Raw genomic sequence first — 21,237 nt, 5'->3', positions numbered from 1 at the left:
TGTTGAAAAGCTCACATGCAACACTTCAAGGGAAAGTGGAAGCTGTCGCCATTTTTGGTTAAAACAAACACAACCTAATGAGGACTCGCAGCTCAAATGCATGGCATGAATAAGTGACTTGGAATAAAGCGGAACCCCTGCTGTTTAAAGCATCGCCACAGACTTCTTTACATTTACAGTAGCATCAAGTGACATTTACTGAAGTCACACTTCTTGCACTAATGGCGGGCTGCTGCTGCTGCTGCATCACCAGAGGAACAAACCGTGATGGTGCCATCATGTGTAGCCTTTCAGTCATTACCGGCTGACACAGCACAAAGTGCTGTTATCTCTGTGTGCCAATGGATATTTTGTCCTCTATTGCAGATTAAAACTATCAGGAGTAATGATGAAACATGTGGATGCACTAATGAAATCTGTTGTGATAAGATAATAGGATAAGATAATATGGTGGATCACTGATTTCTTCTGGACTATCAACCATTAGAGTGAGTGCACATTTAAATTATATCATAAATAAGTTATGATGGACTGTCTCTCGTTTTTTTTTCACCTGAAAGCAGCTCTGTAGCCGTGCCGCTGTCTCACACCTGCCTCTTCTCTATGATTTATGGCTCCACCATGCGGCAGGCAGCTCCATGCAGGCATTCTGCAGGAGACAGAGAGAGAGCACTCATAAACAGATATCTCACTCCGCTGCTGATTTTGTATGCTACTTTTACTGAGCAACAAGTTTCCTCCCGGTAAGACTTTTATCCGAGTGATTCATTAATTAACCCTGTAATAAATGAATTCCTAACAGAAGTGTTTAAAACAACTACTGATTCTAATAATTTCATGCTTTTGCTTAAAAAAAATCATTTGTTAATAAAACTAATCCTTCTCCAATGTGGCTAAATCTGTTGCTGAGTCATCGCCTCATTCCTTGTACACGATCTTCGATTGAGTGGCGCGGGCGGAGGGAGGGGGGCTGTCGCTCTGGCGATGTTTGCCGATTCTTCTCGAAGTGAGACTCGCCGCTGGCGGAGCTACTGCCCTTTAAACAGACACGGCTCTCCGCAGTTTTCCACCCGGTCTTTGTCCTTCGCTCCACTTCCTGCCGACGCCTGCCCCTTTAAGGTGATGCCGGGCACAGTTGTGCGTTATTGTTGAATTATTCTGTGTCATGTCGGCAGGGATAAACTTGGACTAAACAACACCGTTACACAGCAACCGACGGTGGGAGTGAAGGAGCAAGCGGAGCATCAACCCCTCCTCCGGCGGCATCATCATATGCTCACGCGGCGGAGGGACGTTGGCTGTGTTTAGGGACTAACGGAGAGTCCGGTGTCCTTGCCTGTGTCAAAGGCAAACGATTGTGTTCATCCGAGCCTTGCGGTACTTCTCCGGGACAGACATGTCTGTTTGTGTGGCAGACAGAGCGGAGGAGACGGTGTGAACGCGGTGAAACTCATCCGCTGTCCTCCTCTCTTAAGCCCGCGATGTTTGGGATGTTTCAGAGAGACGACGGGTGGCAGGATTTTGGCTCACAGTTAGCGTCGCTTTAAAGGGTGAGTAACAGTGTGCGCTTTGTTTTGAGGCCGCACAGGGGTGTGTAACACTGGCTGTGTGTGCTGGTCCAGAGTGCCGGGGCAGGTGTCTGCTCAGTCCGCCCGGCCCAGCTGCTCTAACGCCCCTACATCACGCTGCTGTTCTCTCCCTCGTTGCTTCGTTGCTCTTCTGTCCGGCGTACAGCCCAGCCAGCCCCCTCCCTCTTTGTTCACCCCCCTCCCCCCCGTGTCCTTTCCCCTCCTCGCGCGAAAGCTCTTATATAACCCTGTGGGATTCCTTTTTTTCTTAGCAACACTTCCTGGCCCTGTGCGAGGAAAACACGATGACGTTGACCCACGGAGGGGCACCATGTGCACCTGCAGAGGAGACTGCTGCTGAGGGGGAGCACTCAGGGCTGCTAGTGGGGTCCCTGAGAACACCCACCGCTTTTCCATTTAGCTCAGGGTAAACAACAACATGTCAGGCTGTGACTGGCATCACAAAGCCTGTGAAATGTGTTATAGCCAGTAGCTGACAGTTTCTACACACTAATTAGAGGCTTATGTTGACATTTCTTATGCTATGGATTATAATAGTAATGAGTATATATATTATACTTCCTTAAAGCTCAATGTGATGCTATTAAAATTGGTGGTTTTGTCTAAAAATCCCACACTGAGACATACTTGGCTTCGTGATAATCAGGCTTTGTTTTGAAAGAATCTCGTTCTTTTCCTGTACAGGTGTTTGCACACACACACACACACACACACCCACAGCTCTGATTGTATCAGGTTAAACGGAGCGTTTAGGTTTTGTTTGACGATGTCACATAAATACGAATGCAGTGGCTGGAGTAAGTGCACTGCCTCACTGACCTGTCATCGTAAAACTTTGCAAAGCTTATGCAGCGTGCAGTCCACCAGAGCTGCTGTTTCACTCAGACACATTGTGATCACTTCAAAACTAGCATGCAGTGATACCTTCAGGGGTTGTCATGAATTGGGCCTGTGTTCAAAGACAGAAACAGAAAGTTGGAGGTGCGATGAGAGCAGCTACGAGTTGCATCATGGGAAATGTAGGATCTCTTTCGTGTTGTTGGAAATTGAATTGATGAAGAATTCCTGGTAGAGCCTGAGTAGTGCTGGATTTCTTGAGCTGATGCTAATGTTTAGGGCAGGATATTGAAAAATTGGGTGAATATTACATATTAATGATATCAAAGTGGTGGCTACTCTGCTGCGTGATGCAGAGAGCTCTGAGAGGATCTGTAACACAGGAAAGGAAGTCTCTTCCGATATCACAGCAGCACTGGCAGATAACATTATCTCTATCTATTATCTATAAACAGTGGATGCGTTTGTTCTATTAAGATGGGCTTAGCTTTGAAACTGAAGCAGCTAAGTGGACTGTGTGGTGTTGACATGTCAGAGCGTCATATCTGTGTCCCATATTGGTGCTTGATCTGTAATAATGACGAGTAACCTTCTGCTCACACAGTTTTACCGAAGCTCTACTCTTCTGCCCGGGGACCAGCTTGCTCACCGTCCTCCATCCTGGTCCTCTGCCTTCAGTACTCCAGCGGCAATGACATCCCCGGACTCCCCGCCGATAGTTTCCCCATCTCCTTGCCCAGCTCCCCCTCCATCCCTCCCCTCCTCCCCTGTGCCCTCTTCCCCAGCGCCATCCTCCTCCTCGATCCCCGCGCCGCCCTCGCTGCCCCCCACCGGTGAAGTGATGGTGCTGGCTCTGGGCCGGAAGAAGCAGAGAGTGCTGATTGCGCTTTCCATCCTGCCCAACCTCTTCCTGGCCTTCCTGCTCTCTTCGGACCCTCTCATCACCCTCCCCCCTCACCACCACTGCCACCTGCCAGGCCCCTTGCCATCGCCTGAAGTGCTGAACGCCTCAGTACCTTGGGAGAAAGGGCGACGGCCCGGGGACAGCGGGGGCCCGTCCCAGTGTAAGCAGTATACCAATAGCAGTCAGTCTGCTGTGGTGGACTGCGAGAATGGATGGGACTACAATGTCACAGAGGGGCTGAAGAACAACATCGTCACTGAGGTAAAGCTTTACTGTGGGATCCTTTGAAGCTCTCTAATTATGGTCTTGGCCTGGATGATTGTTTTAGCTTGGTGAAGGGAAGATGAACTTCTTTTCAGGTGTAGCTTAAGAGCCTTAAAATCATAAAAAAACCTTTTTCATACTATATTGTTTCACCATAGCCTTGCAGATCATGAATGCTCACTGTTTTGCAATGCCCTGCAGAACTATGATACAGCTGCACATATACTAACGACTTGGACAAAAAGTCTCCTGCCAGCTCCTCTGAAGGATCACTTTTTTTTTTAAAATGTGTCGTCTTGTTAACTTTAAATGGCACCTCTGTTTTCTTACCTTCACCGTTTTTCAAAGCATGATGTTGACAGCATTGCACACTTAAATGGATCGGTTATGCTCGGAGGATTTTTTTTACCGGGCCTCCTCAAGTAGCTTTGCATGGTTTATGTTAAAAAAGAAGCCTTCCGTATCTTATACTTGGCCTCAGTGCAGTTTATCTTCTATCTAGAACAAACACTTTTAGCACCGCTCCCTTTGAACCAGCTTAGTTCTGAAAAAATGCCAAACAGAAGGTTGTAGAGCCCGGAGCAGAAACTTTGACCCTTCAGAGGTCTGCTTTATTCTCACCACAGGTTTTCTTCATGCATGTGTGTGAAGAAATCAGAGCTTGTTGATTGGTCATAACTGTAACCATAACCTGTGTACAGCATATCCCAGTCTGCTCTTGCTCCTTATGCAATACTGCTTAACCGATTCTTTCGTGTTCAAGTACAGCACTTTCACTCTCTGGGTCTTTATCCTTCTCTGGTTGAATCACTGGTAAAGCTGAGTAGTTTGGTATCATTTCGAAGCCCTCGCAGCTCTGCTAGGGATGAGTTTTGGCCACTGCTATGATGTCACAGCATCATCAGACTTTCATTCAGCTCTGGCCGTGTGGAGGATTGTTGAGCCAAGATGGGTAATAGACACGGAGTCTTTGACAAATGTGAGTTCAATCGATGCCATCAAGGTAGAGAGAGAGAGAGAGAGAGAGAGAGAGGGCTTTCAGGGATGTGTTGTCTGAATTGTCAGAGGTCAGACCTCAAAGGTGCTAATTTCACACATCAAAGCCCATTTTGTGGATCTTTAAGCACCCAGTGCTTATTCCTCTTTCATTTGACCAGTTTGGCCATGAGGAGAAGAGCACCTTGATGTTTTTGGTTTTTACAATTTGCTTGACATGATGGTTGCAAAGTGAGTTTCGACAATCCGGTGACTCATTCAGAAATGTGTGTTAACCCACGTCATATTGGCATGTTGTAAGACATGTTTCTTCAGAGAACCATGCCTAGAATGTCAGAGATCAACACCTTGCTAAAGGAGAACAGACCCTGCTTACAATCACATTAACTCTGCCACAGAAGGAGAAGAAAATGATTGGAAACTAAGGCTATTACAGCGTATTGTATGCTGTAACATTATAATCCAGTGTTAAGTTGACGGAACAAGCCGTGCACAAGCACAGGAGTGCATTTTCTAAGTGTTTATGATGTTAAAACTGAGTAGCCTTGATCATTTGTTTCACTGCTGTGAGAACAACTTCCAGTCTTTACACTGCAGTTTGTGTCTCATGTAATCTGTGTGTACACAGCCAGCAGGCAGGCTGAAAGATTATCTTCAGTGGAATATGATAATATTTGTCCTTTAAAAAGAACTGTGGCTCATTATGCTAGTGGAGGTTTGTTTCTCACTGATGTCGCTCGTTTTGTTCACAACAATGAAGCCAGTCATCGGCACCACTGCTGTTTTCTACCTGTCTCGGTTGTTTTTGTTGATATCAGGCACTCTGTGTGTGATGTTCTGACATACGCTGATGTGCGTTTTCACCCAGACCTCTGTTTCAAAGACTGTCAGCCCAGTCCTTGATGGCAGCTAACCTTTCTCACCAGGCTGATCACTATTTGGCCTGTTTCTTTTTTTGTGCCCACATGTGGGGAACCACACCCAGCTCTAATTTATGGTGTAAGGGCAGCTTGCTTGTAAACCACCCCATACCACTGCAGCAAGCTGAAGACACTGGAAGACTTTAGCAGAAGTGTTTGCCTGTAGTCTTCTCTGTCCCTGAGCTTTTAGAGTCAGGCTAACATATTTCATCAGCTAGCTGGAGGGTGATTGAGCGTTCCTCCAGAGCTGCTTTGCTTTGCTGGCAGTCTGGCAAGCAGGAAGCAGGACCGCCTCTGATCAGCCTCATCGCTTCCACGGGTCAATAAAGACCATCACTTTAATACAGGCAAACTTTACTTACCACCTCTATGCTGTAGATCTGTAAACTAATGCACACAAACTGCCATGCCTGTTGAAATATAAAACAGTGATATTTAACATCCTTTGTCTTTGGTTTAATGTAAAACTATGAATTTGTGACGTGTGAGCTGCGAGTTTGTTAGAGCGGTTGTTCATGTTGATATTATGAGGACATGCTTGCAGGTTTTGTTTATTACTGGAGGCACAAACCTGCTGCTTTCTGGTTCTCTCTCTCTCTCTCTAAACCAGCCTGGTAGCTTTCAGGACTTGTTTGTGCGCATTTTCGCCTCATCCTCGTCTTCCACAGCTTTCCACGCGTACGAGTTGCATGGTGTTCACTGTTGTGACTGCGCGTCTCAGCAACGGGACAGCTGATGTTATGTTTCTGTGCACGGGTTCCAATTATGTAAGGCCGCTTAAATAACAAAAAAAATCACGGCCCTCTGCTCAGTCTCCCTCTAGATCATTAAAACCATTTTGCTTTCAGCAGCCAACAGGAAGCGACGTTAGCAGGACTCAGCTGTAAATGCAAATCAGTGGGTCGGCTTAATGTGATTAAACTCGGATCTGACAGCAGAGATCTTTATTTTTTTATTTCCTTTTTAACAGATGTGCTGACTTTCTGTGTGGCTAACTCATGCAGTCACACGGGCATTTGTTTTCTAATCCACTCAGTGAACCTCGTACCATTTTATTGTTGCGGTGCTAACGAGTGATTATAGCAATACACCCACTATATGTATCGTGACCACACACATGCATGTGTGTAATGTCGTTACATCTTCCTGTGTTTCTAGTATTTGTCTAATGGGCTTTTCATCCCTATTGTAAGACAGCTGTGTTTACACCAGGGAGTGTATATATCATTTTTGCATAAATGCATAAATGGGCCAGAACTAATGTCAGAGAAAAAAACTTTGTTTTTTTTTGTAAACTAAAATCTCTGACTTTGTTAATTTAATTAGTCAAATAACACATTTATTAATTAGTAAGTCAAGCGTACTGGCTCCCTTTATTAGACTGTGCTACTGAGCTGTCTTTTGAGGGTGGTGTAGCCACTTTTAACTCCACTGCTGTGTGGTGGTTATTACCGAGGGATGTGAACAATTTAGATTTAATTACTTTGGCTGATGTTCTTTATTTTTATACTTACACTGCAGTAGATGGCAGACACTATGCAGCCTCTAAATGAACAAATGTGGGGATAACATGCTGTTAAATGATCAGGGGGTTAAAGAAAAACACAGATCACAAACAAGATGGTGGCAGTCACCTCGATGTCATCCATTGGTTAGTGAGGTTAATTATTAATCCCTGAGCTGAGCATTTTTCCCTCTAATGACCTGAAACTAGTGAGTGAGCCCATCAAATAATTACGAAAGTGTTTAGTGATGTTAGAGTTGAAGGAGCCAAAGGCTGATTTCTCTAAACTACACTGAAAGAGACTTTTATACAAGCAAAAATCTTTTTTGCTTTTCAGCTTATAAATCTGAGACTTCCACACCGGTGCCATGTTGTACAGTACTAACCATTAATCAAACCTAATTCATCTTTAGCTCAACTGGACAGGAGGAAAAAAAGGAGGTACTGTCTTGTGCTGCCATTCAGCAGTTTTGCTGAATACGCCAATTATTTACCAAATGAAACTGTAAAAGCGACAAAGCACTAAGTGGGCAAAGTATAATTAACAAGGTGTCTTGTTGCTAAATGCCCCCAAAATATCAGCAGTGAAGCAATCTTTGACAACTGATGCATTCAACCAGTCCCCTGAACTTGTGAGGTGTATAAATATATTGCTTTGGAGTTGGGTTCAAAATGGACAATAATGGGATCATTGTTTCTAACAGTTTATTTCAGTAATTTTACATGGCGATTCTGCACCTCTGCCCAGGCTGACCAGATGTCACCATTTTTATTTCTTGTCTCCCTGTCCCACATTTTGAGTAGTTCTGCAGGATGTTGTTTAAAGTTGGCCTTTTACCCAATGCATGTGAAGAAAGCAGAGAAGGCTTATTGCAGTTCAGTGGAGGCTAGGCTGTCTACTGTCACGCCCATTAGGAAATGTTACAAGTTACCAAACAGTCACAAGCTTTGCAGATTTTGTTGGAAATGATGGAAGACCAACCATCTACAAAGAAAATGAAACTGCTTGTTGCTAACTTGATTGGATATTAACTGAAAGACCTCTCTCCCTTCACAGTGGGATCTGGTGTGTGGTCAGTACTGGCTGGTCCCAGTGGAGGAGGTGTGTTTCATCCTGGGCGTCCTGACTGGCTGTCTCTGCTTGGGCTACGCCGCTGACAGGTAATGTATGCTCACACACACCCCCATCAGGGTTTCCTGCAGGTCTGTTTTTCATGGCAAGCAAACATCAGGAATGAACACTCAGCAGCCGGAAGGAGAACACATACAGCCAAAAAGTGAGTTAATAAGTTACTGAGGCAGTTTGGAGAGACTGTTTGTGCCTTTCTTGTTTGGTCACTGTGGACAGACCCACACGGCACACAATGGCAGCCCATTGTGGGCTGAGTACTGGGGTGATTAGTAGGGCACATCTGGACACCGTGAAGCAGCCCATAGTGCGGGCTGACTGTGGGCTGCTCACATTTAGCAGAGAGGAGCATCCAATGGGGCCCATTGTAGGCCCACTATGGGTTTCTCACAGAAAACCCTTTACAGGGACCCCAAACTGCTATGGGCTAACCTACAAGGGGCCCATTTCTGTGGGGTGTCCATAGTGGGGACCCAAAAGGACAAAACTGAACCGTGACCTCCATGAACTAGCCTGAAGGACAACACCGCTGTGGCATCTGTGCACAATAAATGTGAGCATGCTCTGTGCACAGCCCCACAGTTCACCCACAGTTACCCTCCGTGGGCCCACATGGGCATGCTTCCTGGGAACATGTTCCAATAAAAGCCAGCCCGTCTGTGTGCAGACATCTGTGCTGTCAGATCATTTTGTTCCTCATTATTCTCTGTCCTCTTCTTACTTTGCAGTTTCATTACCTCACAGTCGTCATGCAGCACACAGAGACACACTCAGAAAAAGTAGCACGGTTTGCAGAATGAAATTTTCTATAGATTTACTGTGGCCTGCCAGTGCTTCCTCTATCCAACAGCAAGTTGTGGCCTCAGGCCAAAAGAGAAATTTATTATCAAACAGCCCAAATGCCATTTCATAAACTCTTTTTATTTATCACAGTAAGATATAATTTGTGATGGAGGAAAAATACTGCTGTTTACTCAAGAAAATCTCATGGCTGTATTACAAACAATTTACCTCCCACAAGCAATTAATGGCAAATACATTTATGCTAAATTTGCATGCTTTATTTTGCTCAGTGGCCTCGGATGAGTCACATAAGTGAACCAGTGTGTGTCGTTTGAAGGGGAAGCTCTAGTTTTTGGGGGCAACTGCGAGGGAGATGATGCCACAGCTAACAGCTCTCATTAATTTGCTGACCAATTGAGCATAGCATTTGTTTGTTTAGACCGGTGAATTAATGGTGCCTCCTTGGGGGCACATGAAGAAGAAAAGGGAGCATTGCTAAGCTGCATGTTAGAAACTAAACAAGCAAACAAAAACTGGCTAATCGTTCATTAGTGAACAGTCGTGCTTTCCACTTGAGCTGTTTTTGGAAACGCAGCTTCCCTAAGCCTCTGTGATTGCAGCATTTCTTAGGCTCTTTCTTTTATTTATTTTTTTATTCTAAACTCTTCGCGAGCTCTAAATTGTTCTGATTAATTTGTTTGTCTGGTAAACTACATGAAACTGGAAGTATAATGGCAGCATTAATGCTTAATGATGCTGTAAAAGTGTAGACTTCAAAGGGTGGCTCCCTGTCAGTAGACTCCTGTCCTATTTTCTGTTCTATTCCCTCTCCGTGTTAATATTTAAGCACACGAGCAGCTGCTGCATTATCAGCATGTACAGTGTGATTTGTTGTTGTGCATCTGCTCCTGTACATGTGTTTTAATTTATCCCTGTTAATTTGAATCTGTGTTTGCTTACTTTGCTGAGTTTTAATCGTGTGTCTGTATCTCTGTGCTTCCCTGCAGGCTGGGCAGGTCCAAGACCCTTCTGACCTCTCTGACCCTCTCGGTGGTGTTCGGGGTGCTCGTGTGTGTCTCCCCGTATCCTTCTGTCTTCATCGTCATGCGTTTCTGTCTGGCGGCGGCCAGCGCGGGAGTCTATCTTACTCTGTATATCACCCGTGAGTGTTTCAGCCTTGAAGGATGGGCGTCATTTGTTTCATCAGAACCCACGGATCATCACACAGGAACAAACACTGTAATATGCAAACAGTCATGCACAGATGGTTTCCTCCACAGTACAGTCACCTACCTGAACTTCACCTGAAATCTCAGAGAGTCTCAATTCAGTAATTCCTCTCTCCTTTTCCTTGTGCCGCTAATGAGGCCTAGTGATCAAATCTACTTCTTCTAGCTTGCATTATATTTCAATGGAACCAAGTTTTGGGGCACATGATATTTATATTCTCTTGTTTTTTTTAATGTTTAACCTTTCAGAATCTGAAAAGTGTAAATAAAAGATTAGTTAGCTTTGACATTGTGTTGTTTGTTCAGGTCTGGAGCTGTGTGAGCCGTCTCTCAGGCTGATGGCCACCACGCTGGCTGGCCTGACGACTGTAGCCGGGGAGCTGCTGCTGCTGGCCGTGGCCCTCGGGTGCCAATCTTGGAGGGGCCTGCTGGGAGCTGGGTCCGCCCCACTAACACTCTTTCTCAGCTACGGGTAGGAATGTGTCTCTTGTTATTTTTACTCAGGCTTTTACTTTCTGAATCATGAAGGAACCTGGGAGTGGTTTTGCGTAGTGCCTTGATGCCAGCTGACTTATTAAAAGCTTTGTTAGATGGTATTGATTCCAATCCCCTTTTCACACTGAGCTGGTGTCAGAACATATTAGAGCTCCTTTGTTTAAGGTCCGCAGTCCCTCTCAGATCTGGGTAACATACCGCATTATCAGAGATTATAAAAAGATTACTGGCAGCGAATTGCAGGTTTTAATAAGAGAGGATTATAGAACTTTGCTTCTTTGTGACCCGTGCTGGTTAGTTTTTATACTGAAGCAGCAAATTCAGGTGAAAGCAACAAAACCTTAAAGCTTCTAAATAGTTTTAGTGCTGAGTAAAGGTCACCTGAGATCAAAGAGTTAAAGTATATTCCTCCTCCTCCTGCAGAGTTCCTGGGGTGTTTCCAGAATCTCCTCGCTGGCTCCTTCTGTCGGAGCGATCTTCAGACATGAATGCATTCAGCGAGAGAAGAAACTCCAACAGAGACGTGAGGGACGACGAGAGCTTCACAGGTGTGTTTGCAGCACTGACGTTAGATCCTCGTTCTGTAAACGGAGAACAAATTCCCACTTTACCTCACTGCAGGGTTCAGCGCCAGGCGCTCGGCTTACGAAGCCTGCATTATTCATGGAATAACTGTGGCCGTGTGTTTCAATGTATATGACCCTCTCACGCACCACTTCCAAGAGCGGTAATGATGCTCAATTACTATTCATGATTTATTAAGAGCGGATGGTTCCTGCATTAAAATGGAAACATAATGGGACGTAATGACTTGCTGTTAAAAGATGGCCTAAGGCCAGGCGACCACTGAGCTCTGCCACTGTTTACATGTCAAATGTTTCCAGCTACGTAGTGTCAACTTTGCACTGTTCAGTGACCTCTGTGTTCTGCTAGCATTAGCTGTACTGAGGTTGATAGTTGTTAATAGTTGCAAAATCTACATTTTATGTTTCCATTCTGAGTGTATTAAACCCCCCCACAAAGCTTTTAACCTAAATTTGTCCATATTCTTTTATGTCGAGCTCTCATTCACAGATAAAGTGATCAAAGAACATCCCCTTTTGTTGTGATTACAGTTCAGATCAAATTAAAATGGGGATTTATTTGGGTGGTTACTGTAATGCTGTCACGCTAGCAGGAAGGACACTCAGGAATACTGATGACGTGCGGAAATGTTTCATGTAGCAACAAGTCTTAAAGAGAAATGGTGTGAATGTATTTGCTGGCCGTGTTTCTCTCCTGGAGAAGTATCTCAGCACCTGAGGCTAGATGAGGCTTACATAACTCTGACCTATATTTATCACAACAAGATGATAAAGATGTGCTGTAAGGACATGCTATAAAATAATCCTTCACGGCACCACCTACACATGATTGGCATATCAAAGTTAACAATAAGACTGAACTACAGGGAGTGCAGAATTATTAGGCAAATTGTATTTTTGAGGAATAATTTTATTATTGAACAACAACCATGTTCTCAATGAACCCAAAAAACTCATTAATATCAAAGCTGAATGTTTTTGGAAGTAGTTTTTAGTTTGTTTTTAGTTTTAGCTATTTTAGGGGGATATCTGTGTGTGCAGGTGACTATTACTGTGCATAATTATCAGGCAACTTAACAAAAAACACATATATACCCATTTCAATTATTTATTTTTACCAGTGAAACCAATATAACATCTCCACATTCACAAATATACATTTCTGACATTCAAAAACAAAACAAAAACAAATCAGCGACCAATATAGCCACCTTTCATTGCAAGGACACTCAAAAGCCTGCCATCCATGGATTCTGTCAGTGTTTTGATCTGTTCACCATCAACATTGCGTGCAGCAGCAACCACAGCCTCCCAGACACTGTTCAGAGAGGTGTACTGTTTTCCCTCCTTGTAAATCTCACATTTGATGATGGACCACAGGTTCTCAATGGGGTTCAGATCAGGTGAACAAGGTGGCCATGTCATTAGTTTTTCTTCTTTTATACCCTTTCTTGCCAGCCACGCTGTGGAGTACTTGGACGCGTGTGATGGAGCATTGTCCTGCATGAAAATCATGTTTTTCTTGAAGGATGCAGACTTCTTCCTGTACCACTGCTTGAAGAAGGTGTCTTCCAGAAACTGGCAGTAGGACTGGGAGTTGAGCTTGACTCCATCCTCCATCCGAAAAGGCCCCACAAGCTCATCTTTGATGATACCAGCCCAAACCAGTACTCCACCTCCACCTTGCTGGCATCTGAGTCGGACTGGAGCTCTCTGCCCTTTACCAATCCAGCCACGGGCCCATCCATCTGGCCCATCAAGACTCACTCTCATTTCATCAGTCCATAAAACCTTAGAAAAACCAGTCTTGAGATATTTCTTGGCCCAGTCTTGACGTTTCAGCTTGTGTGTCTTGTTCAGTGGTGGTCGTCTTTCAGCCTTTCTTACCTTGGCCATGTCTCTGAGTATTGCACACCTTGTGCTTTTGGGCACTCCAGTGATGTTGCAGCTCTGAAATATGGCCAAACTGGTGGCAAGTGGCATCTTGGCAGCTGCACGCTTGACTTTTCTCAGTTCATGGGCAGTTATTTTGCACCTTGGTTTTTCCACACGCTTCTTGCGACCCTGTTGACTATTTTGAATGAAACGCTTGATTGTTCGATGATCACGCTTCAGAAGCTTTGCAATTTTGAGACTGCTGCATCCCTCTGCAAGATAGCTCACTATTTTTGACTTTTCTGAGCCTGTCAAGTCCTTCTTTTGACCCATTTTGCCAAAGGAAAGGAAGTTGCCTAATAAGTATGCATATCTGATATAGGGTGTTGATGTCATTAGACCACACCCCTTCTCATTACAGAGATGCACATCACCTAATATGCTTAATTGGTAGTAGGCTTTCGAGCCTATACAGCTTGGAGTAAGACAACATGCATGAAGAGGATGATGTGGACAAAATACTCATTTGCCTAATAATTCTGCACTCCCTGTATGTTTTTATAGCTGACGTCTGTGAGCGGCAGACACAGATCAAGGACACAGTTCTGTAGTGAGGTCTCGCTGCAGTCGGAAAAAGTGTAGCAGTATGAGGTGATGAAGAACATCATGTTTCATTTGTTTCATATGATCCATTAAAGGCCTTGAATTTCTCTCTCCACTTAGTCCTATGCTTTTACACACTCAGTGTTCCTGATTGGCTGATAACTGCATATTTGTCGGCTGCACAACCATGATGCGAATTTCCAGTTCTACCACAAGCCAAACGTGCATGTTTGTCTGTTAGACTGCAGTGACTGTGCAGGCCATTTAACGACAGTGAACTCATGTTTCATGTTCAGGAAGCCAGTCTGAGACGTTCTCAGATGTTCTCAGCTTTGTGACGTGGTCCTGCGATAAGCAGCCATCAGTAGCCGTCAGACACTCTGGAATAGACGGGGTCAGCAGCAATACTCAGGCATGCTCACTTGCTACTAAGGGGTCCAAAGTGTGCCAAGAAAATATCCTTTACACCATTACATCATCACCACAAGGCAGGACGGATCGATGTGTATATGTTTACATCAAATTTGGACACGTCCCTCTGTATGTGACGGCAGAAATCCCGTCCCATGAGAGCAGGCAGTTTTGCTGAGCTTTGTCAATTGTAATCTCAGTTTGCTGCTCTTAGCTGTATTCAGATGCTCTTCTGCGTACCTTGGTTGTAATGAGCGGTTATTTGAGCTTCAGTTTCCTTCATATCAACTCAGAGCAGTCTGGCTGAACTCCTCTGATCTCTGACATCAACGAGACATTTTCTCTTAGACTTTCCTCTTAAACCTCACAGCTGGCTGTTGACTTACAGTTAAATTGTCTCATGTTCTGGATCCTTTATTAAACATTTCTGCACAGCTTACAAATGCTAATGTAATGAACACATCACTGTGGTTCCTACTGTAATTGTACGGTTTATTAAATGGCCTCCTTATGGCCAGATTGAGACTCCACGCGTGTCCTCCTGCACGTCTCTTTTCCCCCTAGTAATAAGCTGACAGCGAGCGATTGATCAGCGAGCAACCAGGTCAGGCCGTCCTTGTCTGTGTTACCCGACTGCCATTTTTCTTTTCTCCTCTGCAGAGCTGGATTCAGAGCCAGCCCCCTCCTCAAAGCCCCACCTGTCCTTCCCTGAGCTCTTCCACAGCAGGAACATCTGGAAGAACATGTGCGTGCTCGGCTTCACCTCGTAAGTCATCTCACACTCCTGACATTATTTCAGCAACGCAGCAGTTTGGAGTCACTCCTTTGTGTTTGCGCAGTGTCTCATTTACAGCTCTGGCTGCCGCTGCCTCATATTTCATGCTTAAAGTGCTGCGAGACTCACCTTTGCTCGCTCATCTTTTCTATTTAAAACCTGTTTGGAAACACGAGTGCTTACTCTTTTGTTTCTCTGCCCTTCCTCCCTCAGATTCATCTCTCACGGCATTAGTCACTGTTACAGCTCTTTCCGAGGTGACGTCAGGGGCACCGCCCCCAGCTTCTATTGGACGTACCTGCTCTCTGTGTGTGCAGGCGGTGGGGCCTGGCTGTTGCTTTGGATGACCGTAGACAGGTGCGGTCGCCGCGGCATCCTGCTTCTCTCCATGACGATGACGGGGCTGGCCTCTTTGATCCTCCTGGGACTCATGGAGTGTAAGCCGGCTTTACTTGGTAGCAGAATAGTTTTCTCCAAGTAAATCTAGAGTCAAGTAAGGAAGGCTATTAATAAAAGTCAAGGTGGGCACAGTTTCACTTCAGTACCCTGTTGTTAGAGAGCCATTATGTTCGGATTAAAATCTTTGTTTGTTCAAATCCTGACTGGAATTTAAGTTGATGCTGATTCTGGGGCCATGTTGGATCCATCCCTCTCACACATCCTACTGCTCTCACTTCAGGCATTATGAAGTGTATTAGGAGCAAACCACTCAGCCCTGTTAATGGAAAAACCCGACCTGTGTTTTTTAATTTTTGCTCCCCCTCGACAACATTGTCTATGGAAAATCTGCTGTTGCCCAAATCTTGGTCTCCCCCTTGTGGCTGAAACCGAGTATGGCTTTCAGTTTATGTAGGACACTGCAGTGACAGCAAAGTCAAAGCTGTGTCCGGCCCTGAGCTTTAATCATGCATCAAAGCCTGAGAGGACAGTGGTGAGTGTTGTGGATCCTCTCAGTGGATGTTTATTGGTCCCTATGATCTGCAAAGGCTCATGGAAGCAAGATGTTGCAGTTTGATTCATAAATTAGAAAAACTAATGTCATAATAGATGCATGGTAGAAATGCTACACCTCAAAGGTTATCCCTGCTCTCCTCCCCCCTGTTAGATCTCAGTGAGACGGCCATCACGATTTTCTCAGTGCTGGGTCTCTTCTCTTCCCAAGCCACCGCCTCCCTCTGCATCCTCTTCACTGCAGAGGTCATGCCTACCATCATCAGGTAACACAGCAGCACTCTACAGTCACTCTGCAGCTCTTTTACTACGATGTTGTCCTTCTTGTAGTGTAGGTGAAAAAGAAATGCCAGCGTAGAAGGCGTTGATGTTTTTCTGTCAGTAAGAGCGTGTGCGGGCTGCCAGAATGAATCACAACATGTGAAATGCAGCAAATATTAAAGAGAGGAAATTAAACAATTTGATACCACAACAACAGCTGTCTTTCTAAGTAGGAGGAGTTTCAAAAACAATGGAAGTATTTTTCCAGATTTAGTATAAAAAAATCGATCTGTTATCTAAGAAAATAATTGACTTTGTGGAGAAGAGAGATGAGAATACTTTGAAGTACAGTGAGATCTACAAACAAGCATCGTTTCTAACTCTGTGTGAGGGCAAAACAATCAGCGCCCAACAGACGACGGGAAGGACGACCTGCTCCGAAAACCTCCCCGAGGCCTGAAAAGGACGCATCGGTCCCCCCTTAAAAAAAATCATTATTTGTAACAGATGTAATAAGCTGAGACTTTTAATGAGTTTGGGTTCATCAAATCTTTATAGTTATTATAGCTGTGCGTTTTGCATTTTGTAAATATTTTTTCTTTCGTTTTTGACTTTTTGTTTTAATTCACTTAAATTTAATTGGTTTCCAGAGCAGCTTTAGTCATTTCAGTTTAGCCTTTAGTTTTATTTATTTTTTGCTTATTTATTTGTTTATTTATTTATCAAGTATTAATGTGTCATACCAGAGGCAAGATTTAGGAACATCAGTACAGGCATAACAAAAAACACACTGTTTGAAAATCTCAATAATCGCGAGCGTGGCAGCCTCATGAGGCAAAGTGGGATAATAAATTTGGCCAAACTAACAGATACTAAAACTAAGAAGTTTTTAAGTTCACAAAATTTTAATTTTAGATTCTTTTTCAAAATTTTTTATTTTATTTTTGACTTAAAATGTTTTTTTCACATTTAGTTTAGTTGTAATTAACTACAATAAGCTTGGGCTAACACAACAGCTGAACCTAGTTATAGAGTCATCAACAAAAGGCTTAACTGAGTCACCATGTTTACCATTAAAGAAAACTGGAAAAATGGGACGACTGTGGTTCAGGGGTTTTGGGAAGCTCATCTGTAACCGGAAGGTTGCCGGTTTGATCCCCCAGCTCTCTCTGTCCTGGTCGTTGTGTCCTTGGGCAAGACACTTCACCTACCGCCTACTGGTGTTCCTCAGAGGGGCCGATAGCGCGATATGGCAGCCTCGCTTCTGTCAGTCTGCTCCAGGGCAGCTGTGGCTACAACTGTGGTTTGCCTGCACCAGTGTGTGAATGAATAGTGGAATTGTAAAGCGCTTTGGGTGCCTAGAAAAGCGCTATATAAATGCAATCCATTATTATTATTATTATTATTATTAAAAATGATAATTGATGAAAAGATAAGCAGAAATTGTATTAAGTGTAAGTAAATCTTGCCAGTTAACTGTGTGTGTGTGTGTGTGTGTGTGTGCAGAGGGAGCGGTGTAGGAGCCGTGCTCGCTCTGGGCTGCGTGGGCCGTCTCAGCTCCCCTCTCATGGACCTGCGAAACCACTACGGCTACTTCCTGCACCACGTCGTCTACTCCTCTCTGGCTCTGCTGGCCGTGCTGTCCATCCTGCTGCTGCCCGAGAGCAAGAGGAAGCCACTGCCCCAGACGCTGGCCGACGGTGAGCAGTACAGACGCCCCCCGCTGGGCAGGAGGAGACGGGACAATGTGCCGCTGCTGGCGACCCCCAACCCAGAGACCTAAAATACACAGAGGGGCGGACTCTGTTAACACCACTCACTTTTACAGCCAGGACATTTTTCATCAATCATGTTCATGTAGAGGACAGACAAAGCAATATAAAAACCTAATAGGTAACCCAGAGCGACGGAGAGAAAAGGGCTGCAACAGATCATCACCGATCAGCATCCACGACACTGATGACAGCGATCAGACTTTCAGCTTTTTAACATATCATCGCTACAGACGTTAGCGATTGGGTGGAGCTGCCGTCATCTTCGTGTTTCTCTTTTTCCCGCCGTTCAGATGTGTGTTAATGTCCTTGTGAAGACACACAATCTTCACACGCATCTCCATCTCTTTCTGGCCGGACGGCGGCTCCCGCCCCCGCCGCGTGAAACACACCAGCACCCACTGCTGCACGCCATCCTCCATCCTGAGTGTGTCCATCACAGAGATGCTAGCTGCTTAGCACATTTGACTTGAAGAGTGGTCATCGGTTATTCCTAGCATTTGTTTTAACCTGGAATCATGTGTTTGTTTTCTTTTTTTTGCGTGTGTTTGCTGCGTATGACGACACAACATGTCCTCAGAGCTGTACAAAAGTCAGTTTTGTACCATTTTCTGTGACCTTTGTCGTAAAACCGTCTAGCTCTCCGAGCGGAGGAGGAACCACAGTTCTCAGACGTGTGATGTAACACTTGACAGGATTGTTGGGGTTAAACGCCTTGTAAATACTCTAGAGTTAGTTTCTTTAACTTCCTGGGGCATCTGAGTTGTGTTAAAGCAGACCCTGTGGCTGGATCCTTACAGTACAGTTTGCTATGCAGTGAGGAAAAGCACTTTGAATCTTTTTTCTCTCTTCCTTTTTTTTTTTTTTTTTTTAAATAATGTTGAATCATTTGATTGAAGTCTTCAAAATCAAGGGAATAACAAGTCAGCTATTATAAATATTTGGAACAAAGGCTAAAACTTCTCTGAGCAGAGAACAAATGGTGGAAATCCACTCACTGACTCTGGCCTGGAGCCAGCGGTGTTTATATGTCTGTTTATATTTATGTTGTTCTTAAGCTTAATTAGTAAATTATCCAGAAGCATTAAGCTAAACTGGGTTGACATGGAATGAACCTTCCATTCTCTGGTGTCATTATTCAATAACAGTCAAGCTGTTGACCGTCACAACATTCCTATCTGCATGTCTGAAATCACTGAAGGGCTTTTTTTATGTATGTCCTCAGAAGCTAATAGTCAATACGTCTCTAGATGACCAGTCTCAGCTGTAAGAGAACAGACGGGTACCACAAACTCTAGTAGAAGTTTTTAAACGTGCTTTAAACGGCACACTTACTTTATTTTTTCTGAAGCTGAACGTGGAGTTATGATGGAGGTCGTCTGTTATTTTTAAATGAATGTTTATTCATGCTGGAGAAAGGACCTGATGATTACACTCCGTTGGATTTGAATGGGAGTTGCAGAGGGCCCCGGAGCTCCAAATTAACCCCCGACTCCTCCTCCTCCTCAAGCACGCTCCTGCGAGGTTTTCAGTCTCTAGTATGCTGGCTGAAGCCGTATCACGCCGTATCACCTCAGCTGATGGTCTCTTTCCCCGTCAGCCTTTGGTACATCTTTTTTCTTTTCCTGTGTACGTTGCACTCAAATCCTAACACTTATACACTGATAATTATTATCACTATGATTAACTTGGGTCGAATAATGTTATGTCTGACAACATTGATGATGTGTTCAATGATGAGTGTGATGCAATTAACTATAGCCTGATTTCATGTCAAATAAAACTGATTAAAAAACGTATGATGTGAGCAGTTTTGACTCGGGCAACCTTGATGTATACACTTCATTTGAAGAATCACTTTGAAAGTTTCTTCCTGTCCGTTCTTCTTTGTTCTGCAGGAATTTCAGCATCTCCTTTTTCATGCATGTTGTCCTCGTCCTGTGCTCCATGATGTTTTAGAGGTCATGTAACTCTGGGTTTAGTTGGCCTAGAGGTTTCTTGGTGATTTTAAAGTCATATTATTCACATATTCCCCGTCACAGTTGCTAACAAGGCTTTTTGGGTTTATCTATATCCAAATCAATACCCCAATGATCCACGTTTCCTATTCTGTACACATTTTGGAGGCATATTTGTAAAATGGATGTGTGGAAAACTGATTTTCTTGAAATGCGGATAGAAAGGATTATCAGCTAACCTAAGCAAACAAAGTTTGATTAAAATATGAATGAATCGTTGTAATCCCCATTATACGCAGGGTTGTATAACAGATGTTGTCTCTTTGTGCTGCTTGACTAAGCAAATTAAATAAGTGGCTGAGTAATCAAGTCGTGAAAATAAAGCGATGGTCTTTAGTGAAAACTGAGTGATTATTTCAGCCTTACTGTTCTGACATTTGGTGCGATTTTCATTCTCGGTACATAGAAAAACAATGAAATACACACACAGTCTTAAATTTGATGTTTAACTGAATGATGTGATTATAGGTATAAAACATTTTTCCATTAATGTAAACTCATCAGTCTACATGACTATTTCTGCTGGGTCTATATTTTGCGAAGGGTGACGGCACATAAAGCGGTGGCCTGATCATATCTCAGTGTGAATTGCTGTTTAATCTCTCTGATCTGTTTTGGAAAGACCTCTCGCCGTCTCTGAAAATCTGATCTGCCAGCTGGCTTAGAAGCGACGCTCTCCAGGAGGCTGACCACCCATCTATGATGAGAAAGAACGAGTAGCAAGGGCACATAAGATGATAGCATGAGACACAATATACTTTATAGTGTAAGGGTTTGGTCTTTATGAGTCTATGCAGTATATAGTTGGTCTTCTTTAGTTAGAGGCAGGACATGCAAACTAAAAATGATAACAGAATATTAGAAGAAGCCAAAATTCCTACAAAAATCTGAAAAGGAAAGCAAATAAAATGGAATCAGAAGCTATTCAATGTCGATTTTATCATCTACATTTTCTGTATTTATTCATTCACTTCTACTATGAAAAAAACTTTAAAATGTACGCACTGGTATACATGGTACAATTTTTAGATAAAAGCTGTGAATAGACTTTAAGTTTTATTCATAACTGCTAGATGGGCATCTCTGACAGGCATCACTGAGACTCTGTGAGTTATCTGTCATCGAGGACAATAGCAAGGAGATCGTCAAAAAGCCAGCTCGAGTTACGCTTCAGTGAAAGGAAGAATGGCAACAGCTCATTCAGTGAATAAGAGCTGCTGAAAGTCAGACGTGTCAGAACTACGGTCCAAAAGCTCATAAAGCATCGGACACAACTAACATTCTAAGTTGATAATAAAAATCTCTCAGGTTTGTTTTTATTATTTTACGTGTGAAGG

General features: G+C 43.9%; 1 protein-coding gene across 2 annotated transcripts; it reads left to right on the top strand.

Annotated features, from left to right (window-relative positions):
* The first annotated feature begins 991 nt into the window (after positions 1–991).
* On the top strand, positions 992–19,439 carry slc22a17 (solute carrier family 22 member 17). Of its 2 annotated transcripts, none has more exons than XM_082546418.1 (10): positions 992–1,550; positions 3,031–3,591; positions 8,072–8,175; positions 9,934–10,088; positions 10,462–10,627; positions 11,074–11,198; positions 14,784–14,889; positions 15,112–15,335; positions 16,004–16,115; positions 17,617–19,439. In XM_082546418.1, exons 2-10 carry the CDS (start codon positions 3,118–3,120, stop codon positions 17,891–17,893), a joined length of 1,743 nt encoding a protein of 580 aa, XP_082402544.1. In that variant the 5' UTR covers positions 992–1,550; positions 3,031–3,117; the 3' UTR covers positions 17,894–19,439. The 2 variants fall into 2 exon arrangements, with proteins under 2 accessions (XP_082402544.1, XP_082402545.1); XM_082546419.1 differs by lacking the exon at positions 992–1,550 and adding an exon at positions 1,833–1,995.
* The last annotated feature ends 1,798 nt before the right edge of the window (positions 19,440–21,237 follow it).

The sequence above is a fragment of the Aulonocara stuartgranti genome (genome assembly GCF_965226115.1).
Source record: "Aulonocara stuartgranti genome assembly, chromosome: 9".
NCBI classification, from domain to species: domain Eukaryota; kingdom Metazoa; phylum Chordata; class Actinopteri; order Cichliformes; family Cichlidae; genus Aulonocara; species Aulonocara stuartgranti.
The sequence above is the reverse complement of the archived record's forward strand: the minus strand, read 5'-3'. Positions and strand labels throughout refer to the sequence as shown.

Bases quoted from the DNA above. Each gene is read 5' to 3' on its own strand.
- slc22a17 (XM_082546418.1), top strand. From the start codon at position 3,118: ATGACATCCCCGGACTCCCCGCCGATAGTTTCCCCATCTCCTTGCCCA. The intron at 10,628-11,073 runs GTAGGAATGTGT...CTCCTCCTGCAG, and splicing joins ACACTCTTTCTCAGCTACGG to AGTTCCTGGGGTGTTTCCAG. The intron at 15,336-16,003 runs GTAAGCCGGCTT...CCCCCCTGTTAG, and splicing joins CCTCCTGGGACTCATGGAGT to ATCTCAGTGAGACGGCCATC.